Source organism: Pholcus phalangioides, unplaced genomic scaffold (assembly GCF_987345545.1).
Source record: "Pholcus phalangioides strain wild (caught in Gottingen) unplaced genomic scaffold, Ppha-v1.0 ptg000015l_1, whole genome shotgun sequence".
Taxonomy (NCBI): domain Eukaryota; kingdom Metazoa; phylum Arthropoda; class Arachnida; order Araneae; family Pholcidae; genus Pholcus; species Pholcus phalangioides.
The window spans coordinates 59,364,969-59,389,851 of NW_028301608.1; the positions used below are offsets into that span (position 1 = coordinate 59,364,969).

Genomic DNA, 24,883 nt, shown 5'->3' on the forward strand with positions numbered 1-24,883 from the left:
GGAATCTATAGAATGTACCGCGTACATTGTAAAAAGTATCATAATTCGTGATACGCATTAGACAGTTTCATTCTAACACTCCTCACAATTTCTGAATATAAAAAGGATTTTAGTTTAAAAAGGAAAAAAGAATCCAGTTTTAGAATAATTGAAAAAAATGCATGATTTTTAAAAGTTTCAAACCTGTTATGTGGGGAACAAAAATGGAGCTGTCCCTTTTCCATACATCCTATTCGACCAAACGGGATGTATGGTCATCATACTTACAACCGAGATTTTTATGATATAGTTATCAATCGTTTGTTGTTATTAAGAAACCCCGAGTCTCGATGTGATCACATTAAGCGGCATCAATCGTGGATATGAAGTTGATAGCCTCTCCCAGAGTTGAATAATGAGAAAATTTGTCTGTCCTGTAAAATATGGAATGATGCACTTGCAAAATAATTTTGGATTCACATTTACAGACACGGCAAACATTTTTTATCATGAAACCAATGAACGTATTCATATCTATCATATCGTGGTTGCGCAGGTGCAGATAGACGTTTTATGCTAAAGAATGGTGTTGTGCGTCTGACACGGCGCGTTGAGTGTCTGCAGATGTGAATCCACCTTAAGTCGCTTCTCGGACACATCGCCTTGGATCCACATGAGTCCACTCCTTTCTCGCAGCTGAAGATGCCTGCCCCCGCTCCATTCGTTGCTGAAGATGTTTGCCTTTGCCTAGACACGGATCCAGAAGTGGCGACAAGAGACAAATAATATGGAAAAATTTGTCTCTCCCCGTGAAATACGAGACGATCAAACGAATTTACACAATTCTCCTCTCCGGTCACATCGTCCTGGATCCGCGCCTAAGTGGCATGCACTTTATAATTTAAAATGTGATATTTGAAATTCAAGTGTATATGATTTTCGATTGTTTTTAAAATCCAATACACAATCACTCTTCATGATATACAATTTTCTCATTTTAACGTTAATAATCGAGCTCAGTAAACTTGTCTTGTGAGTTACTCTTCATGGTCCACGGAAGGATCATGACCTTTGGGCTAAATAGTGTTTGTTTTTGTAATTGTCTTGTTTGGTTTTGTGTTGTCTAATGAATAAATAACACAAAAATAATAAACGTGTACGGGAGAAGATTCACGAAGATTGTCAGAAAGAAATAAAAATTCTACGTTTTATTCTGAAATTATAATAAAATATGGAAAATAATAATCAGCCAAAAAAAAATTGATTATGACTAATGTTGAAGAAACTTTATGAAATTCACCCAATCGAAAAATTATTAATTAATCAAATTTGTGTCTATCTTTACTTTATTGTAAAAACTTCATCTCGTAACGCTTGGATGAAAATTTGTGGAGATAATGATAATTAAAATTGGTGATTTTTGTCACTTTTTAAGTGTTAGAAAAAAAAACACATAAAATTATTGGATATGAAGGTTTCACAATAGCTGGCTGACGAAAATATGAATTCAGGAAAGAAAGAAAATTAAATTGCCCTTACGGGGAATCGGACCACGTACTCTCACTTACCGGATGAGCGCACTAGACTACAAAGGCAACGGACATCAATCTTTCCTTAGAGCTCGTGTGAGCTCACCGGGACTTTACATGGACACGGTCAGACTTAACTCGGGCCAAAGCTCGCAATTTCTAACACTGCCACAAGATAGCGACTTATCCAAGGATAATGTCACTTCCTGGCCTCAATTCATATGGATAGTGAAGAGTGATATCATCCTTTGTCGCCATCTTTGGAAATGTCCACAATTGTGAGTTTTGGCCTGAGTAAAGTCTGATTGTTCCATGTACGGTCCCGTTCAGCGCATACGAGCTCTAAGGAAAGAGCGAGGTTCGTTGTCCTTGCAGTAGTGGTCTAGGGTGCTAACCCGGTAAGTGAGAGGACGTGGGTTCGATTCCCTGCGAGGACGGTTGAATTTTCCTTCTTTCCTGAACTCATCTTCACGTCAGCCAGCTGTTGAGACCTTCGTATGGATAGAGGAGAGTGACATCATCCTTGAATAAAATTGGACAGGACTTTACATCCTCTGTACATGAGTAAACATTTATTGATTTCTTATAGGTTCACCAGGCTGGTTGATATGGATATTCCAGGAAGAGTTTTAAAGCCAACGGCGCGCTTATCGTATCAATGTCAGCATTACACTGAACATCATCTGAAACCTCTGAACCTGAAGAATATTTACGGAGTGTTGGTGCTTTGGGGAGCAGGTTTATTGATATCGACATTTGCCTTAGTTATTGAAATCAGGATGTCCAGACCTTTGCTCAAGGTACGGAAAACACATCGTCGATCAGCACCAGCACATCCAATCGAAGAGATTCAACGTTCCCGAGAAATGAACGCCGCAAAGATTCACATTGAATCGATTGAGAAAAGTTTTTCCGATTAATTATCAGTTTCTGATCGAAAATGTATAGACTCATTTGATTTCATTTTTATATTATAGATAGATATGATTATGGCACTTTGCTTATTATTCCGAGACCATCAGTGCGATCTCTCGTGGATTTGAAAAGGGTTTATGGTGTTCAGCCTAAAAATGGCAGCAAATGCAAAAACAATATGAATGATTATTTTACAGGGAGGAAAGCTGAAAATTTGAATTTTTATGAGGCATCTAGTCAATCATTTGATCATTTTTGTCGCACCACGGTCATTTTCTGCACACGAGGGCTAAATATAAACCGGGACCTACAGTTTATTGCCGATTTCGAACGGCAGGCTTATTTTTTTTATAATCATCGAGAATTTGGTGCGCTAACCCCTCGATGGGGACTCCCTGCGGTAGCAATTTTTTCTGCGGTCATGTCGCCGTTTCTGTTGTACCCTTGTGTCAGGGAAGTTTCCTGACAAGGACGAACCGGGTATCGAACTCGCGACACCTCTAAACATCCTTTGGTACTTTAGGCGAGTATCTTATCGACCTGGGCTACCCCGCCCCGGCATCTAGTCAAAAAATTGCCAATTAGTCAGATTTTCGCTTTAATTGTACTCAAAAAAAAAAAAAAAAAAAAATTCATCCCGTGACATTTAAATAAAAATTTTGCCGAGTAATTTTATTATTTTCCCTACGTATGCAATGCTGCGGATAGCATAACATTCGCTATTTAGTGTCTTTTTTGATACAATGGTGGAAGAAATTATTCGGTCAAAATGGCAATTATAAAAGAAACTGTACACTTTTATTCCTAGAATAAAGTTCGGTGTTCTTCAGGAAATTGTTGAGCAGTGTCTTAGAACTTACTTATTGTATCTAATTTCTATTCTATTTAATTTATCGAGAAATTAATCTTCACTTTTTAATCCTTGAAGCGGCGCAGTAGATATCACTAAATTCCCTTCAAAATGCCATATTTTTTATTGGATTAGGCTTTCTTTTGATTTTCAGCAGGTGCAAACTTAGGGGTGTAAGGAAAAGTTTTCTATTGAAAAATTAACTTTGCAAAATATCTGTGCTTTTCAACGCTGAAATAAGAGGATTTCAAGGGATATCTTGTCAATGTCACTTGAAGGGCTTAAAACTATCTTATCTACACTCATATCCATAAATTAAGAATAATTCAGAATCACACGGAAATCGAAATCTAAAGTAAAAATTTCACCTGTAGAATTATCACACACATTTGCAAGAATGATATGCAAATTTCAGGAAGCCACCAGATGATGCCGATAGTACGTCACAATGGCGAGAGTGTAAGAGGGGGGGGGGGTATATAAGGAATGGTGGCAAAGAAGTAAAATTGGTCACAAGAGTTCTGTAAGGCGCTCAGTGCCATAAGCGAATAGTTATGACACAGAGGACGCATGTGGATGATTTTTTACGTGGTAGAATTATCGGCCGCCAGGAATGTGGGCGTACTCAGATGGAAGTATCCGAGGAACTTGGAATTGCCCAAAGTGTCATCTCTAGGCTTTGGCAACGATTCCAAGGTAGCGGAAATGTCAGTAGACGTTACAGTACAGGTCGCCCATATTGGTCTATATGCTCGCAGGCCTGTCAGATGTGTTCCGCTCACGGCAACTTACTGTCGGCAGCGATTAGCCTGGAGTAGAGAACATGCAATGTGGACATCGTCACAGTGGGCTTGTGTGATGTTTTCCGACGAGTCCAGGTTTAGCTTGCAGTCTGATTCACGTCGGACTTTCATATGGAGAACGCCAGATACCCGTTACCACCAAGACAACATCATTGAATGACACCGTTACGGTGGTGCAGCATTGCTCGTTTGGGGTGGAATTATACTGGGTTCCAGAACAGATCTGCATGTTCAAACCGGAACCATGAAAGCCCAAATTTATTGGGACATCATTCTGGAACATCATGTACGTTTGTTTAGGGGTGCCATGGGCGCAGAATTTGGGTTTATGGATGACAACGCCCGTCCTCACCGAGCAAACATCGTAAACGAATGCCTTGAATCTGAGGATATAACCCGTATGGAATGGCCAGCATTCTCGCCTGACTTGAATGTGTGGGACATGTGGAGCTCCATTGTGGAGCCGAGGTGCGTCGACCAGTTGGAGTTTTGTTCGTCGTGGGAGTGTGTTGTATAAATTGATCCCACATTGCTCACCAAAATAGGTTTAGAGCTAGACGACTCGGTCTGGCATTATATATATGCATATGAATGTATGTGTATTTCTCTTTCCTTTATTCAAGTTCTGCATGCATTTCATGTCCACAGCGCACGTGCGTACTCACATTGTCGCATTCATGTCTCATTCATCGAATAAGGCGTGAGCGAGATGGCACGGGTATCCCTAATTATATATATATTCCCCACACAATATATATATTTATATTTTGTATACATTCATCAAATTCACCGGAGCGAGTCCAGTTATGTTGTAAAATTTTTTTTTGACACAAAATAAAGTGTTCTGGACTGTGCCACGATGCTAGGCTGGAAGAGATCTCGGCAACGGGATAAGTCCAGTGTCAAAGTTCTGGCGTTCATTCATTCAAGTACTACTTGTTTGGAATTTTTGGGACCCGTCATATAATTTATTTACTTTTTTTTTAATAAAGCCTAATGCCATTTCATGCGTATTTGTGATTATTTCGTTGTCGTGAGTTCATTATTCCGTGATATGTATTTTTCTAAAATATATACCACGTAATTCCAAAAAAATTTCATATGTCATAGGCGCATTGAAAAAAATCAGGCTTATTGCAAAAACGTCTGGTTATTTTGCAATGTTCCCGGCTGTTTTAAAAATGATCTAGCACTTTCTAATCAGTCTAATATTTCTTTGAGGTTTTTTTTTAACGAGCCCATACATTTTTTTCCATACGCGTCTGTCTGATAGCGGCGCCTCGTGTGCTGTCACGCAGGTCTCACGGCCCTGCTAGGGGAAGCGCATAATTATTTTCGCACCGAGGAGGCATAAAATGCCTACCTGAAGGCAGAAGCTAGTCCTTGCCGACGATATCCCACTAAGACAAAGAGTTCTTAACCAGCCGTCCAGGGACACTTGTTGTTCTTGAGAAGCCTCCAAGGGGTCTGTGAGATTGGATGAAAACATTATTGCCTCATTTTTTTGGTATATGCTGAATGTTATTGTAAAAAGGGCCCATGGCCTTAATTTTATCGGCAGAAGGGGTCCATGACCTTCATTTAATTGGTAAAACGGATCTGCGGCCTCATTTTATTGAAACGAGGCAGGCACAGTTCCAGGACTGAAAGTAAAGAGGGGCGACTCATTGCGTAGGTTCGTTCGATCGTCCCGTGTTTTATGACAGAGATAAATTTGTCCCATATTATTTTGCTCTTGGGAGGGATAATTGGCCCCCATCGCATCCCTCTGGATACACACCCTAGTGCAACGAGTCCATGGCGTTCATTTTATGAATATAAGGGGTCAGTAGTCTTCATTTTATTGATACAAGGGAAGTCATAAGGTTACCTGGGAATCTGTGAAAAATGAAATGCTGAATCCCTCTCTACGAGGAATATGTAAATGTTGCTAAGAAAATTCTATGTATAGGCAAGGCCAGATATACGGTATTATTTATCAAGATACAGAGTTAAACCTCGATAAGTCGTCACCTTGTGTTCAAAAAATTATGACGGCTTAAGCGAAGTGCCGTCAGTTTCAATGTGTAATATTGTGAAAAACGTTTAAATTTAAAGCAATATAACATTTATTAAAATGTGAATAAATGAAACGCAAAAGAAGAAAAAGAAATTTTTACCTTTTTAGAGCTCTTATTACTTAACTTATTGTGTTAAAATATACTGGTACACTTTGATTTATGCAAGTAATTTTTAATTTAAACTAATCAGAGCAACTGTTAGAACTACTACTGCACATCAATTTTACATACACATAAAATTTAATTTTAGTGTTTTTATTCTTTATCAGTAGTTTATGAAACAACTACAAAGTAATCTTGGTAAAATTTATTAAGGTAATCTTTCACTTACTAACTACAAGGCAATCTCGAACACAGGGTCTACTTTGAGGGATTTACGGAGGACCCGGGGTGGGGAAAAGCACACATAAGACCTCAACTTTGGAAAAACTGTCTGGTTTTTCATCAAAGATAATTTGTTTAAATTTTAAGCCATAAATTAGTGGGGGTGCCTATGCAGAAATCAGGTCTAGCTCGAACAGTCCCTATTGTTTCAAAAACTTAAGTCGAATGAACTTCCCCAGCGTAACTTTCGTTACTCGAACTGTTCTGTTTTGGTACATAAGGCTTTTTATGGTGACTTTTAAGCATATGGGCTGTAAACAAGCTATTTTTTTTAAGGAGAAGTCATAGAAATTATCTGTTTCTTTCTTTCAAACTTTTTCATGGTGACGAGTTAACCGAAATTACCCACGAGTAAACGAGGGTTTAATAATATTGCTGTCTAGGAGAGCTGGTGATCCTGAAGAAAAATGACGACTTAACCAGAGTAACGACTTATTAGGATGGCGCCAAACGAGATTTTACTGTATTAAGAAACCAATTCCAGGCATGGATAAACTAAGAAAAATTCCAATGAATAATTTGGATCTGAAATATATTATCTGAAGAAAGAAGATGAAAAACAAGAATGAATAAAGCAAATGAATTTTTTTCGGACACGAGATAATCTGCTCTAAAGATAAAATTAATCAATTCTGTAAAGTTCGTAGAATGAACAGCATCATTCTTTATTCACGGGTTTTCTTTTTTTTTTCTCTCGAACTCAAGAGACAAAATAACTAATACGAATACATAATAAATGCTGCTCTATGAGGTGTAAATCGATGAAATTAATAATTATTTGCGTGTTGAAAGTTATTGGTTTCAGCTAACTTTTTCAAATTTTTTGCATGCAAGCAATCAATTTTAATTACCAGTTTTGTGACGATTTGATCGCGTTTTACTCCATATCCAAGCGTCGTTATTAATTTCACTCTGGTTGCATGATGATACCGTTTCATGCAGATTTGTCCGCCTTCATTTTCGAACCTAGTGAAATGTCGATTATAATGCTCTTATCAGTACCATGGAATATCGTACTTTACACCAAGAAAATACAATACGCTTTTCGTATGAAAACGTGTCAAACGTATATGTTCACATTTTACTTTAAGGACTATAAAATTTCAAAACATCAATAAAATAATAAATAGAGTAAAGTTGACACCTAATTTCAAAAATCACTGCATTTTCAGTTGTAAGTAGTGAAAATTTCATTCCGAGAAAGAGAAAACGTCGCAACTACTACAATTAAAATATCATAAATTTTTTTCAAAATTTTATTTTATAATTATGGGCTGGTGTTTCATGTTACATTTCAAAAACTCAAAGTGATGCATATGGGCAATTCTCACGAAATTAGCTTAAATTGTGTCCCCAGCAGTTTACATTAAATGTATTACTTGGCACAGACATTTTTTTTTTCGTCACTTTATATTCATGTTTCATCGCCACTTCATATTAATAGATTTTTAAAATTTGTCTGAACAAATTTTCATTTCATAAGGAAAGGTCACGGTAATTTTTTTAAGACGGGGGGGGGGGGGACAAAAAACCACCTCAAAACAGCCGATAGGTAGCGCTGGTATGAGTGACTGCGGGTGGAAATATGCAAATGAGACTGTTATAAGAACTTGAGCTCCTAATCCACAATCAGTTTACCGTTTTAAACCGTCTATGTGGGCCTGCTGCACTCTGCCGTTGCTGCGAGTAGATTTTCGACTCGACTGCCATGTGTTATTCCCTGTCGTGGTGGTCATGTGAAACACATACTGCTGTAATAAACGATTTGGAGGAAGTCTGTTCGTTATTTGAGTATCTTTTCTTTGACTTGTGCCGCCATGACTTGTCAGTGCCATCTATCGGCTGTTTTTTTAGTTATTTTTTCCTGTCAAAAAATTCCCGTGACCTAGCGATGCTAACCCTGCAAACCATTTTTTATTTCAGTTATTTTTTCCGCTTTTTATGAATTTTTAAAGTTTCTACGGACTTTTTGCCCACTCCGTATGTTTAATAATATTACAGCATATTCCTATCATCGATTATAATACTATTATTATTATTTTTTATTTATTTTTTGTATGGACTAAAAATAGAAAATATGTCACCGAAAACACAACCTAAGAAACGCAATTGATAAAAATATTGTGGATCACTTATATACAATCATTTTCTGTTCATATTTTATTCTCTCAAAACAAGATTCATACTCATTTAGTATGAATGTTCTGCACAATTTTTTCCTCATTTATAGGCCTGTTTTTATTCACGAACCAAACGAATAATATGGTGTGCTCACTAATGGTACTTACACCGGAATGAAAGGAATGTTATCCATAGGTGTAAGTAGCAAAATAATATTTTCATGCACATTTATAGTCTTCGGTTGTTTTTTAAAATTTAAAAACTTGAATTCTGACAGGAAGTGGAGATGGTTCTGAATCCTCTGATACCGATGCATCACTTTCTTCAGTACGTCGAGCTCACGAACCCTGTTACCATAGGTGCATTTACATTTCTGTCATTTACATTCCAGGATCTTTCACAATTTTGTGCTAACTTTTTTTTTATGTTGAAGCCCATCTTTCAACAATTTCGTTTTCGCGTAAACTTGTACTCAAAATGCCTACCAAAACCAGGTTTTGGGTTTTGGGACACACGTTGGGTAAATAGACATCAGACACTTCATTTCTACCTTCTCGAAGGCAATAGCAATGCCTTTTACAGTCTTTCTTTTTGCTTTCAAATGAGGTACTCGAACGATTTCATCGCACAAAATATGCGACGACTTCGGCAGTTTTTTTTTTGATGAAAACCAATCCGATAGTTTTTCACTTTTATACTATCACGTCTTTGATACGCCATATAGACGCAATCTTCGAAATTTGCATATAATCAGAAGTTTTTCTAAACTTAGAGACAGATATTTTTCAAAATTTTGAGTTTAAAAAATCCAAAACTTGTTTTCCCCCACAATGATCAAAGTTTAAAGTAAATTTCAGTATTCTAATCTTAAGCCAAAAAGAAAAAAAAATGAAATCAAAATTTGAAATCGTATCCACGGCGCAGTTAAAAATCTATAGTGTATAAACCTTTGTGAGACGGACTGTATAAATATTTGAAATTATTGATTTTCTCCATAGGCTAACCAGGCTAGTTGATAATGACATTCCAGGGAAGTGTTTTCAAACCACTGTACGCCTGTCGCATCGATGTCAGACTTCCTCAGAACAACATCTCAAAGCTCTCAGCTTGAAGAATATTTATGGAGTTTCGGTTCTCTGGTAGCCGGTTTGATAATTTCAACATTTCAGATTTTCCTCCGGTATTTATCGTCACAATGACATGTCATCGACCAGAACATTCAATCTCAAACATGCAAAGAATTCGAAGAGTAAACATGGTAGAGATATGTCATGACATGTTTTAATTAGATTTCGATGTGAGAAGTTTCAAAAGGAAATAAAGAAAGTGTAGTTTCAATTGAAGATTTTGGTTCTTTATAATTTATACCCTATTTATAGGGCTCTTGGTGTGATTGGAGGGGAGAAATTGAAACTGTCGGTTAACGGCGAATTTCAGGACCTTCACAGGACTAAAATTATAAGGAAAATGACCTTGAAATTATTGTTTTCAAATATTGTTATCATTATTATTCATTAGATTTTACGTCGTTTCGAAAGATCACAAAAAGGAAATGTATCAGCGCTTTTTATTCTGATAAAAAGAAGAAATTATGTTTTCCTATACTATCGCCAGATCGACTCAATCGATAGCACTGCTCAACAAAAAAAAAAAAATTTCACGTTCCTTCAGGAAATTTTAATGATTTTAGGGCATACTGGGGCTGCTGATTCCAAAATCTGGGATTTTTTTGTCAGATTGTTTCTAATTTTTGCGATAAAATGAAAATTAAATTCCAATGGTAATACCATAAGTAGCGTACAAACCACGTTGAAACTGTGCATAATAAATACAGTAAATAATTGGTAAATCTATTTCAGTGATTTTTGAGTCATTTTGCGGCGCTGATCCGAATCTAACATTGGTTTTGTCGCCTTAGCTCTAGTTTTTGGGATAACGCATACTCTCAACAATGTGATTTGTATGCTGCTGATGTATTGCCATTGTGTGTGTAATTTGATGTCCATTTCATCTCAAAAACTAGAGTAAGAGGTTCATCTCAAAAACTGACAAAACCAATGCAGATTCGGAATCAGCGCCCCAAAATCACTGAAATATCTTTGGCAACGATTTTTTTTTCTAACGCATAGTTTCAATGTGATTTTTGTGCGCTTATGGCATTACAGTGAAATTTAATTTCACGTTATCTCAAGAACTAGAGCCAATCTCACAAAACCAATGCCAGATTCAGAATCAGCAGCTCCAATATACCCCCGAAATCACTGAAGTATCTTTGAGAACAAAATCAGTGGTAAGCAGTGTAATCAAAAGCAGTGTAATCAAAACCAATAGCAATGTAATCAAGAATTTACATCATTGATTCGGCTCATACGGCCGTTTACGAGAATTCTTGGCTTTTCTTCTATTTACTCGTAGAAGAGTGGGAAAAATTTGGCATAACAAAAAGTCAAATCCGCTCTCTCATTTTTACACAAGAAGAATTATTTTGATCAGTGTGTGCTGCTATCTAGTACAGTACTTGAAATATTAGATTTTTTAGTTTGCGGGCCAAAAAAAAAAAAGAATTCAATGAAGCCCGAGGGTCAAAATGTCATACTGTTGTATCTAAATTCACACGGGGGTGTCGTAACGTATGATCCTAACGGGGCCCACGGCTACGAATCAAACGGGAACCCTATATTATAGAACTTTATTTATTATGAGATTGTTTTTTCATTAAGTATGAATTTTTAATAGTTCTGAAATTATTATTTCACCTAATACGAATCTTCATTAATTCTGAAAATATTTCTTCTAATATTGAATTCTGGTAAATTTTCTAATTAATTTCAAAATAATTCCTTCCAATAATAATGGAATTATTTCTCTCATCAGTTCTGAAATTTTCTTTTAAAACTAATTTCCAAATTACTTCATTCATCAATTGGAGGAATACATTTCTTCATGGAGGTTTTTTTCCCCTTCAGAATTTTATGAATTCTGTAACTTTTTTAAGTATTTTCGTCTCGTTGGACCGTTGCAAAATAGCTTCAGAGCGGGGGCCACACCTAGCTCGCGGGCAATGCGTTCAAGACCCCTGGTCAGATATTTTTTGGAGTTCTTTTGTATCAGAAGCTGTGAATTTTTTGTCATTGACGTTGCAATGAAAATAATATACATCATTGGAGAAATGTTGATGTTTTTTTTAGGTAAACAGTCTCAAAGACCATCAAGGCTAATAAACTATTGAAATTGCGCCTTATATTTTACGCTCATGGCTGCTTTAGAATCAGATTAGAATTTCGAATATCTCGAGAAATCTCTTCTCGATCTCAAAGTGTCTTAAATGATATGTTATACACTCTGCAATTTAATAATTTGATTAATTTTTTCTTCGGGGGGGGGGGGGGTTGAAGTTTGAGGCTATTCCTTACGTGCAAGTCTTCAGTAATAATACTGAATATGCTTGTTTAAAAGCTGACTTCCCTCCCCACTTGAGGATCACCATAACGGCAAAAAATGTAAAATCCGTGTATATAAGTTGACCCTATAACTTATACGCATTAAAAAAAAGTACCTTTCTCGGATATAAAAATCACGGAAAATAAAACATTCAAAATCTTTTTCATAAACCATAATCGAATCGAAACCGTACGACTGGCGCAAAATAAAAGACATTCATTTATGTACATATTTCAATAGTAATAATTCACATGAACGATAAATAATCTATTTCATCAATAAGATTCATTTTGAAAGAAATAGATTTTATTTTTATTCAATACTTTTGGAATAAATTGAGACGAGAAAAAAGTTAACAAAACCGTTATTATAAAAACCAAACAAATTTTTATTGCTTTACATAGTACTCTCTCTCTATGCTAAAGCAAAACTCTCTATCTACAGTATAATACATGTATCGCAGTTACCGTTTGACTAGATAGAACAAGAATGTATGAAATAGTTCGTTTGCATGAACTCGTGTACTGTCGGTAGAGATAAATTCTTTCATTTCTAACACAAGTGTTTATGAATTCCATTGTATATATATAAAACGAAAATTTTTTTTCATCCGTTCAATTGATATGGTGACAAAATCGATGTTATGTAACAGCCGTTCATTTTATTCGACTTTACGTTCAGTATAAATTATATCTTAATGTTGTGTATGATTTGGATCCTATTTTGGTAAATGTACGGAAAATTACTCATAGAAAATGTTTCAACATCCTCTTAAGAACATTTATACGCATAGACTGTCTAATAACAAATAAATAGAGTTAACTGCGATACTGCTGATATCTTACCAATTTATACAGGATGTTTCTGACTATGCGTGAAGAAACCTCTGGGAGGGGTAGATTGCCCTGAGACAAATTGGAACTATACAGCAATGCAGGATCTGAAATGCCGTTTTCATGGGCATACAGGACGAGAAATAAAAGAGCAGCATATTAAGGGAACAAAAAAAAGGACATTTTTACTACTCATTTATGAAATGCATTGAAGATGCAGAATGTGTTGAAAGTTGCAATCATGAGCCGTCTTTACGTATGGGCCCACCCGGCTACGGCCCGGGGCCTGAAGTGCACTGAGGGCCTCACGGTAATGAGATCTGGGTGACATTTGCGGCTGTAACACATGCTTGATATCATCGGCGCATGCAACACGTACATTTAAAAAAATGTGACGACACCTTCTGCCGCAAACAGGTAACGTTCCCGTCCCTGAATCGCTGTATGATACCAATTTTTAACCTGCCACCCCTTGTATCAAAAGTCTCCCTGAACGTACATATTAGATTTAACTGACATTGAAATGATCGATTTCAGCGTCACTGTCTTTTGTTCTGCAGACTCATTTTCAAAGCCAGGTTGCAGTTTATAAACCAAAGTATCCAGTTATCACAATCAGCTTTGTAATAAATTACCACTATAGGCATCAGAAACTGGGGGCCTCAATATACAATGCAACGCACCCGTTTTTCTTGCGAAAACCCTCGAGTCCCGTACAAACGGGACAATTAGTAACTTTTTGATCCCAGTGTCAGCGCCTCTGCTTACTACGATGGTAAAAAATTGAAAGATTATTAGATATATTATTTAGTCACAGACTCAGGAAGATGGATCTCTAGCCTTCAGATCTTCATTTCCCTCACGAATCGTTTTGCCTCGCAAAGCAGCAGATTCATCGAGCTTTGCGGGTTGGCCGTTGTTGCACAAGTACGACGATTTCCTGATGAGAGAACATTTCGCGAAGCTTCTGGTCGATATCAATGATAGTCTTCTTTCGACCTCTCGGTGAGCCTGCTTCTTGAAGACGTGCCTCTGAAGTATTCGTTTCAGAGTCTGCCTGAGGTACCTGCTCCTGATGCCATAGATATAGGCGTGGACTGAAGGACCCCAGCAGAGAAGGACGCTGCCGATGGACATCAGCACGTTGTGTGGACGTGTTCCGAAAACCTGTAAATTACAAAAAACGATTTGTGATTTTTCAGCTCTCGTACCATTGAATATACAGTGTTTATAAAAAATCCATGACGTGCTTCAAAAATCGAAATTAAATAAGCCATTTGGCGTGTGAGAAAGAGGGTTTGCGGTATAATGCTTGTCGTGATCAAAAGTTTTTTTTTTTCTGATGATTTATAATATACTTAAAAATCTCGTGCGCAGATGGTGCTGTGCTATAAAATACGTAAAAAACAGCAGCAAAAATTTGATTCAAAGAATTACAGTTTGTACTGAAGTTGGGAATGGTTTTTTCTCTCTTCCGCTCCAACCACATTTTTATTTGTTCACTCTTTGAGCTTAAGCCATAACTAAACAATACTTGATTTTAGTCGATGCATTTGAAAAAGCCTCGATTACGAGCGTTAATCAAGTGTTTTGTTGTGCAATTTTTAGGAAGATGAAAACGGCACAATGTCATTCTCGCGTGTAATTTCAGACTATTTTTTTAATTTATAAAAAAACAAAATTCTTGTTGATGAAGAGCAGTTTATCAAGAATCACATTTTCATCACCAATATTTGGTTGATTTTATACCAAATTTAAAAAATATATTATGGGCTTTTGGGTCACCTTGTACAATTTTTCAGTTTCCGATCATCCATATGCTATCATTTTCACTAGTACCAAAGCCTCCTAGAAGTACCATCTAGAAATAGTATATCTAGGAGGCTCTCTCTCTCTCTTTGCTAGTACTTGCTATTACGTTTATGTTTCTCGGTTCTTCGATTCTTTTCGCGAACAAAAATTTTCATGGTAATTGCCGTTACGGCAAATAATATGTATCATGATCGATATTTCCATTACGTCACTACGAACCGGGGGCAAAAAAAAAGGAAGTTGACCTTGTTCATATGAATCGCGACTGGAATACTCACCGTTTCCCAAAACAGGACAGTAAAATATGGCACAGTGACTATGAACAAGGTTCCGACATTTCTGGCGATGACGGCAAGCCCGTTTCTACCGCTCCTGTATTTGGCCAAATAACACGATGCTCTTCTCTGATGGTGATGTGGTGTGACCGTAGCTTGTGCCCTCAGAGTCACTTCATACAAGGCCGAAGCTATTCTATGTCGATGATATCTGGCTATGAGGAAAATATGAACGTTACAGCTGAGGACGATGGACAATGGAAACACCACGGACAGGCAGGCGGCCAAAGAAAGATATATGATCTATCAGAAAAAAGAAGTCATGCCACTCATCAGATTAATTAGCAAAATTCTCAATAAAATCATTTGGATTTGTAAAAAAATAAGTTGATAATGATTAAGAAATGTAAATGTATGAGAAGTGTGAACAGATAAGAGAAATCTCGACGTTTTGCGTTATTAAGTAACAGATAGTAATAGCTCCAACCTTGACCCATTTTCACAACACTAAAAACTATGAAATGTTATTCAATACGTTTCAAGTGTGCTGCGCTAGCAAAAAACTGATTATTCAGAATTTGGCGATATCTTTTCTCTTATATGATTTTTTTTTCATATTCAAAGTCCTGAGATAGTTCTCAGACCACATTAATTTAATTTTGATTTTTTTTCCATTTTTCTAATTTTAGATTTTTTTCCATTTTTCTAATTTCGGATTTTCTTTACTCTCTTTTCTAGTTTCAGATTGTTTTTATGTTTTTTCTTTTTCTGATTTTTTTATTTTTTCTAATTTTAGATATTTTTTCTCTAATTTCAGATACTTATTCTTTTTCGAATTTCAGATATTTATTATTTTTCTTAGTTTAAGATATTTATTCTTTTTCCTGATTTTAGATTTTTTTCATTTTTTTGATTTTAGATTTTCTTCATTTTTCTAGTTTTGGATTTTTTCATCTGTCCAATGTCAGATTTTTTTCATTTCTCTAAATTTATATTTTAGAGAAATGAAAAAATGTGTTATATTTTACAACACTGTGTAAATAGATCAGATTTCCCCCCTCCAAATATCCCCCAATAACATCTGTTGATGTTGAGAGAAGTTTATCCTTCCTTTTTAGAAATTTGAAGAAATCTAATGTTGAGAAAGAATGTGATTTTCAATAGGTACTATAGGAATTTTTTTCTTTGACTTTCAGTTAATATAATCACTGGCTCAGTTTCTAGAGAATTGTTTTTTTCCCTTTTTTTTGGGAATTTTTTCTTCTAGTTTTTAAGGCACTTTTTCAAATTTTTAGGGCATTTTTTCGAATTTTTGCAACATTTCTTATGGTTATTTTTCGGGAATTTTCAGGTAACTGGGTATAACAATACAACATGACCTTAAATGGAACTCGCACTGTGATATTTTAATCAAAAAAATCTGAAAATATGCAATAATCATATATAAAATTAAAAACATAATCGATGAAAAATTTTTGAAAGACTTATTCTATGCATGGATTTATTCAATCATTAATTATGCAATTTGTGTTTGGGGTGGAGCATACTATGACAATATCCGGAAATTAGATAGCATGTATGATAGAATAAGATCTCAAATTTTAACAGACAGTACGAAAATACAGTGCCAAACTATATCTCCAAGACAAAACTACATATATAGAATGATAAAATTTTCACAAGTAAATGAAAAATATTTAAGAAAAATCGAAATAGAACCACAGGTAGATACAATCAGGTACCGAAGCCTAATAAAACACTGTATAAAAAGAGCTTTTCCTACATAGCCCCTAAAGTTTTAAACTTATTTTATACTGAAAATCAAATTAGCAATAGAAAAAACATAAATCATATAGTATTTGACTTTGTCAAAAAAATAGTGATTATGAAATGATTTTAACAAAAAAATACGCAGTAATCAGATATAAAAATTTTTGTGCACTGTGTATGAAAAGAGAGAAAGAAATTGTGAAATGATGAACGGATGTATATGGTTGTGACTGTGCATATAAGTATTGATAGATACATGTATATGTATGGTGTTACATGTAATGTACTAACTGATATTCATAATACGTAATTTAATTATGAGATTCTAATAATCATGAGACTCTAAAAATGAGAAATCTAACATTTTAACAAACTTAATCGTAAATATATAAATAGAAATACAATATAAAACATGTCTAGTATTTATAAAACTTGTTGTCTGAAACATGTAATTATAACCCACTTTAGACCTGCTGGAAAGACTTATTAAGCCCCTTGGGGTCACAAAGTGTTTGTATTTATGTGTTTTTATGTTTGTACCTATGTGTATGTTTGTATTTGTATATATGTCTGTGTTTTTGTGATTTGTTTATTAAAAAAAAGGAAAAAAAAACAAACATCATCCGGGCCTTGATGATAATAATGTGAAGAAAAATCTGGATTCTAAAGAACAGCTTTTGAAAAATATTTTGGATATAATTCATCTAATCTAGTCATATAATTTTGTAAATCTGTTTCGCATATGATGACATAAGTTTTCCAAAAAATTGCTACAATTTCCGGATTCACACCAAAACTTAGGAATTTTTAAATTTTGAGACTTTAAGAAGATCATTTTAGTGTCTTATTATTATGAATAAAAGGAAGAATCCAATCACTTCTCTTAATGTTTCTCAACTTGAACAACACCGATCAGAACGTATTTTTAAAATTATTTTATTTAAAAAAATATCTTTGATAATTTAATTATTTTTAAATTATATTATTAAAATAACTATTGATGGTCACTTACGCCTACTTTTAGTGACATAATCGACTAGTTTACACTGGGTTTGTCAATAAGAATAAAGAAAAAGAGTAGTACATTTCTTGTTTCATATTCTGCATTGGTCCCATGAGGTAATAATTCTTACATAAACTTCTTCTTTAGATTTGAATCACGTGCAAAATAAGACATTTAAAATATCATTGGTCGGTTTTAGGACTTCGGTTGTAAATAAGAACCGCGTCGCTATTGCTGGAGGGCGTTCTTCAAAAATAGGAAGACACTAAAAGACAGTGAAAAAACAAGAAAGGAAAACTTCACGTTTTATTTCCAGTAAACATGAACCCCCACTATCGACATTTTGTGTTTCTGTAGAACAGTAAATTTCTGCATCCGCATCTATTTATTTATAACTTGTTTTCATATAAAACCCGTTCGAGAATCCTAAAAATTAAACGAATGCCAATTTTTAAATTCTTATTGTGTGAAACCTCGCTAGAACGGATACAACGATAAATCCCTCTACAACTGGGGGTGCACAACGTTTTCAGTCCATGGGCCGTAATTCGTAAATATTCGTATTTCTGCCGCTCACGGGCCAAAAACTATAGAGTGACTGACTATACGGCCTGTATTTCACGGACCATTCCTGTGATTTTGGCCGTCCCGACTTTTTTTTTTAAAATTTCCCGTTTTTTTCATGTATTTTCATCATGGCTTGATTGAGTTTTATTCCTGAAATCAAGAATTAGGATTATTTTCATGACTTACATATTATATCAGGATAATTATGACTCTGTCCTAACTGATTATAGTCCAATAAATACTATTTACGACACATATTTGTCACACATGTACTTTGTTTTTGATGAATTACACTTTAATTTCTTGTGATTTGCAGTAGTCCTCTATTTCCCGCCATTAGGGATTTTTCAGCAGTTTTGGCAATATAGCGTGAAACTTTACAAAAGTTTGACCATTTTTTTATTAGTGTCAAAGAACATGCTGGCTATAATTAGCAACTTTACTAACCTTTGACAATTATTTTGGGGATAATTGGTGGTCTCGTATGATCCCAATTTCCCGTATTTATACAGTATGAAGAAAATATGGTAGCCTAGGTATTCATCGTGGTACATATCGATACGTTAGAACTGTATTAATATTTTTCTACCGGAACACCTCTCGTAGGCTGTATGGAACCTCTTGGCGGACCGCATTTGCCCATCGGGCCGGTGGTTGTGCAACACTCTCCTTTAAACGATGTTTTTCGAAAAAAAATTTGAAATCACTGTAATGATGTGTTATATTTCTCTTAAAATAGTCTGCAATAAAGTTTTATATAAATTCCTCATCAGTTTTTCTTCTTCTTTATTAAAATCGGTATTATGCACCGATTGGTTAACAAGTGTTCCCAAACCTTTCTAAAACTAATAATCACCAGACCCTCTTCGTCAGCTGTTAAAAAGTCCTGAACTTGTAGCTAGTAACAAGTCTTGTAATTTAATGCATCCATTAATGACCCGTGTACACGCACAGTAAACAGCATGAAAAATTTGGTAGTTAAATCGCCAAATATTTTTAAAATGCAATACCTGTAAACGTTAAGGGCCGTTTACTCGTCGTTTAGTTGCAAGTTGTTAAATTGTCAAGTAGATAAGGTTTATTTTTTCGGTTAAGTATGACCTATGCGCATGCGAAAGTGGTCGCGAACTCGATGATTTTATTTGCTATTTGATTACTTACGTTGGGATTTTTTTTTTTTTGAGCGCTTGACGACCAAAAATTTAGTTAACTAGTCAATCACTTGAATCGTGTAAACGAGCCTTTAGACACTTTCTGATGATGATAACAATTAGTTGGAAAAATGTTGAGATGAAAATAAACTCTTATCGACGCGGAAGCTCTTTTATCTATTAAACTGCCTTTCAAGAGAAATAATGAATAAGCCATGATAAATTTCGGCAAATAAACTTTCTATGTTCTTAGGGTAGAAAAAATTAATACAATTTGTATCATGTTTTCATTAATACGAAATAAGATGAAGTTATGTTTTTTCTCCGTGTGCACCTTTAGCTGAACTGATTATCAATAGTAAGCATCCTCATCCATCCTGGATGTGGATATCTGATTTCTTTGCAGTTTCCCGGAAGAGAGATAAGGTTAAGAATTTAAGTTGATAAAATGATCCAAAAAAAGATGTGAGAAAATGAGATGAATTAAGTAGATAAGATGATCTAGTCTTCATATGGACATTTTTTATGGATTTCAATGCAAGCAATAGAATTAAAAAGAAACAGGAAAAATGAAATATAAACTTGCCTGGAATAAATCTTCCGAACATGATGGAATGCAAGCCCAAGCATCGTCGATGAATCTATAATGGCACAGTCCGATTAATGGCGGCACAGCTATCGATACAGCCAGAACCCAAACGCAACACAGAAAACACGTTGCTCTGCGTCTACTCATAAGAGTAGAATACTTTAAAGGTTGAAGAATGGCAGCGTAACGGTCACAGCTCAGGCCACATACTGTCCACGACAAGACGGTGGGAAAGACTGACCAAAGCAGGCCGTGTCCGGAGCATAATATGTGATCCACGTCATCACCTGGTAAAAAAAAGAAGAAAATACTGAAGAATAAGTGAAAAATTAGAGAGGGAGAAAGAAATTATTGCTGAAATAATCTCAATTTTTGAAGAAAAACAAAAATATAATGTGAAATTCATTTCAATGATTCGATACTAAATACAATAACGTTTCGGTTGCAGAAAAAGAATGGATTTCAGTGAACATTTTTTATATAATGGATTTTCATTTAGGGTTATCAGACGTCTGTATTTTGAAAGTCCTGTGCATTTATCAATTTTATGAACTTGAAGTGATATATTTATATTTTTTAAATACTGTATGAGACTGCGATTAAAGTTCCGTTCTGAGTGGGGCCAAAATAAGAGCCACTGGTCAAAATAGTTTGAAATTTTACGTGAACACTTCTGTGAAATAGAATTTCGTTTATTAAAGGAAAGAAATTCAAGAAAAGTTGTCATTAAGGGAACAGGAGTTGTTTGCAATCAATACAAAATTAATAAACGTTTACGAGAGACATAATACATTTCAGTATGAGGTTCTTCGCTATTCTGATACAAGATGAAATCTCAAAATAGCATGTATAACAGCAGATCTGAGTGCTTTTGTATAACGGGCAAAATTACAGGGTTTAGACAATCCGAATATCTAGAAAAGCACACAGCTTTTTCACTCCTAACCCGTAGCGGCAAATTTTTCAACTAATTTTTTTTCTTCACTAATCGAAATTTCCGTTGCTTCGCAAACATTCGCGCAAATTTTCAAAAAATTCCGACCAGGGGTGTTCTCGTTTCAAACCATTTTTTAATCATTTAATAAATTTTAATTGTAATCACCTTATACGTATATCCATTAATTTAAAATGAGGAATAAATTTTCAATTTCATTACAAATGCAAAGACAAAGGCCACGACAGGTAAACTATCCAACGATGTGGCTGAAAAAAGATTCCCATAAAAAATATTGATGTCAAATATAACCAAAATACACCAACCTAATACAAAAGCATGTATCTCGAAAATAATTGATAATACACTGTTCATAAAAAAAGAGATAATGGTTGTCTTATCTAAGTATGGATAGCTTCTCCTTTTATCCCGATAATATGTTTATCGTACTTCTTTTGCAATATTAAAACATTATATGACATGTATTTAAATAAAAGAGAAACTATGAGTTTCGTTGCACATAAGTTTGGCCATGTGCCCAGTTTTCGATTTCAATTTGAACTTTTGTTGTGTTTACAGCAATGGGCGCCAATTGGCTAGATGACCTGAATCTTTATGAAATATGGTCAGTAGTTGGGTGTCCGTACTTTTACATTTGAAAATATGGTAACCTTAGTTTTCATTTAATTATGATGTGTTAATTTTTTTTGTCGTGCAATTTGTGAAACAAAATTTCTTAAAACTAAATTATTTTATGAACTTTCACAAAATTTTGGTCTATATTCTTGAAATTCATAAAATAAAAGAGATATTAAAGACGGAAAGCTTCACGGACGAATTTTTTTAGGGTTGTGGGTATATAGGGAAAAAATTTGCATGCACGATTCAACATGTTCGGCAGTTTTCAGAAACCATACATAAGAGGCCGAAGAAGAGCCAAGAAGCAATACCACTGTATTATCCGCCAATTCTGGAAATATGATGTGTTTTCCTCCTCACAAGTTCTAGGCCAACTCCTACAGTTCCAGATGTTCCTCAGTCACAGGACATTAAAAGAAGTCGTTTCTTTCCAATAATATGCGCACACGTATTTAGACTTATGTATTTATACAGTCTTGAGACGGTAGCAAAGGGGAGAGAATTTTTTTTTTCACTCTCCGGGAGAGTTTTAGACCATCACTACCACATGCTTGTTTACTGCGTAGGAGTTTTGCATGCGAAGCCGTGAACCTGGTGGACGACCTGCGGGAAGTTTCCAGCTCATTTCCAGATAGATTTATGGGTACAACATCTCATCATAGAATAGAAAAGTAACTCATGCGTTTCCACACCCATCACACACGCATGCATACTAACAAACTTCGTCAAAGTTTCTGACGCAACGAAAGGGGATGATGATGATAAGGCACGAAAATATCCCCTCTGCAGAACACTCATACAGTATGTGCGGATAGACCATCGGGAAATGACCTCGAAAATAGAGATAAACTGGTAAAGACATTGGCGCCCGACTTGAAAGAGAAATATTTCTCAACCGAAAACATAAACAAAAAATTAATACCGTATAACAACGGACTGAGATTTCATCCACTCTACAATGCTTCAAAAAACAATTTTTCTTAATATTCCTATCTGGAGAAGTATATAATGTAGAATTCAAAAATTTTAAATATTTATGTTTATGTACCATTTTTATAAAAGACAAATGAAAATTCATTTAATTAATGTACCATCGAAGAAATATGAGTCAGGTTGTTGAAGCAGCATATATATGTATTTTTCAAACACATTTTAGAAGACAGTGCTGAAGAAGCACGATTGAAGGAGTTATTGGCACTGTTGAAACAATAGCAGTAATGATTGAAGCAGTATTAATCCTTACAAGCTCAATTTTATTTTGGAGCAAATAATTTAATAATTTTTTCATAGTTAATGATGCGTATTGAAAGCCGGAAAAGTCATTGAAAAAATTAATCAATTTCGAATTGTTTTGTGTATACAGGGCCTTATGAAGACGTGCAAAGCCTCAAAAATAGCACATAAAATGAATGTGTATTGAAGTAATATTACTTTCGAAATATATTACTACTCTCTTCTCAAACTCGGTAAGAAAAAACTTCAGGTTACAAACTTCAAGTTAAAAGAAAAGAAACGCAAACAAAACATTTTAACAAATTAGCAAAATCACAGTCACACATGCTCTGAAACAAAAAAAAAAGAGTTAATTGGGACATCTACCTACGAATTAAAAATATAAAATGGAATGAATATGACCTCCCCTTATGTGCAAAAGTGATTCTGAACTTTTATCCTAAAACTGGCTGCAGTACCTAATGAACGTTCGAAGAACACTTCGCACATACGCGAAGCTGCGCACGCGCACACACATATCTAAGGATTGATGAAAACATTGTTGAAGCCGTATAAGTAGAAACACGAAGCAGCATGTGCCAAAAAAGCATTATTGAAGCAATATTAGTGAAACCACGAAACAGCAGGATTGGAAGCACTATTGAAGCAATATTAGTGAGGGTAATTATTGAAGCAACACACACAAAAACACACACGCACATTGGCAAATACATTTTTGCAGCATAGGCAGAGATACGGGGGAGCCGTCTGATCTAATGTATATACGGAGATATGAATTGGCATCATCATTGTCAGGCCCTCCACCCCAGCAATCATAATCGTGACCTCCCCCCCCCCCCCCCCCGACGCTCAAGTCTAACTCCGCTTATGTTTTGAAGCAATATCAGTGAACGACTACATTGAAGAAGTATGAGTGAAGTCACTGTTGAAGCAAGGAGAGAAGTTAGCCAAAAGCACCGTCGAAGCAATATTAGGGAAGGCATTACTGAAATGACATGAATGAAGTCTGTTATAACAACAATAACAAATACATTAATGAAACATCATTTACGAAGGCATTGTTAACGCATCATTTACTAAGGCATTGTTAACACATCATTTACGAAGGCGCATTGTTGAAACATCATTTACGGAAGCTCATGCATTACTGTAAGGCGCGTTGAAGGCATTTTTGAAGAGATAAATTTCATAGAATTAGAGAGAATGAAATATAATAAAACAATTTAATCCCATTAAAAAAAAATTGATGAGTTCCAAAATAAATAAAGAATCTTCCGCAGGAGATTAATTGTACGGAATTGGTGAAACTTTGAGAATGAGGCGAAACGTTTCTGAAGTAAAAATGTCATCGATAAAAGAGGAATCTCGGAGCTATTTTTAAAAGCGCTATATAGTGAAAAACTCTCGTATTTTTAAATTGTGATTGTCAAAAATACGGTCGATCGCGTGACGCGTCCTCCAATTTCGAATTTCGTGCCGGCGTTCGTTGTTCGACACGACTGCCGGTGAACTTACAGTACACCCATTCGCTATATTGAATGTTAAAATAGCACGCGGCAATCTTGTCTGCGATAGGTTCAATCGGTGGCCAATTCCCTACAGCAATCAGCTAAGTGCTCATCGGAGCTACCAAAAAAAAAAAAAGTTTTTTCAGACACGTTCTTGGTAATATGAAGGTCACTATTTTTTTACGATGACGTCCATTATTTTTGTTACACAATTAGAGGACAGTAACATCCCCCAGCAATCTGGAGCAGTGCTTAAAAAAATTCCGTACCTGTATGAGAAAAGTATCCTTTCTTCGCAAAAGCTTGCTTATTTTTAAACATGAAATGTATTCAGATTTCAAATATGAATGTTTTTTTAATTTTTCGATTATCGATATAGAGAGAAAAAACACGACGAAACGTGTTCTAGGGAACAGCCAAAAATTCCAGTCCAATTGCCCTCTTGAATATATAGGGTCCGAAAAGTGGACGTATAAACTCTAAAAAA

General features: G+C 35.2%; 2 protein-coding genes across 4 annotated transcripts in view; one reads left to right on the forward strand and one right to left on the reverse strand.

Moving 5' to 3' along the window:
* The window catches only part of LOC149076322 (putative glutamate receptor), a 34,840-nt gene extending 31,589 nt beyond the window's left edge, over positions 1–3,251 (forward strand). For 2 of the 3 annotated variants that reach the window (XM_089243888.1, XM_089243889.1), the window contains one exon: positions 2,098–3,033. In XM_089243888.1, coding sequence (XP_089100014.1) covers positions 2,098–2,141 — 44 coding nt within the window. In that variant the 3' untranslated portion in view covers positions 2,142–3,033. Of the gene's footprint in view, positions 1–2,097 lie in introns of all 3 variants that reach the window. The other variant, XM_089243887.1, reaches the window with a different exon arrangement.
* A 9,200-nt stretch (positions 3,252–12,451) lies between these two features.
* Positions 12,452–24,883, reverse strand: part of LOC149076323 (alpha-1B adrenergic receptor-like) — a 35,434-nt gene continuing 23,002 nt past the window's right edge. The window contains exons 3-5 of the mRNA XM_089243890.1: positions 20,080–20,369; positions 15,006–15,305; positions 12,452–14,082 (exon numbers count right to left, since the gene is read on the reverse strand). Coding sequence (XP_089100016.1) covers positions 13,735–14,082; positions 15,006–15,305; positions 20,080–20,369 — 938 coding nt within the window. The 3' untranslated portion in view covers positions 12,452–13,734. The remainder of the gene's footprint in view (positions 14,083–15,005; positions 15,306–20,079; positions 20,370–24,883) is intronic.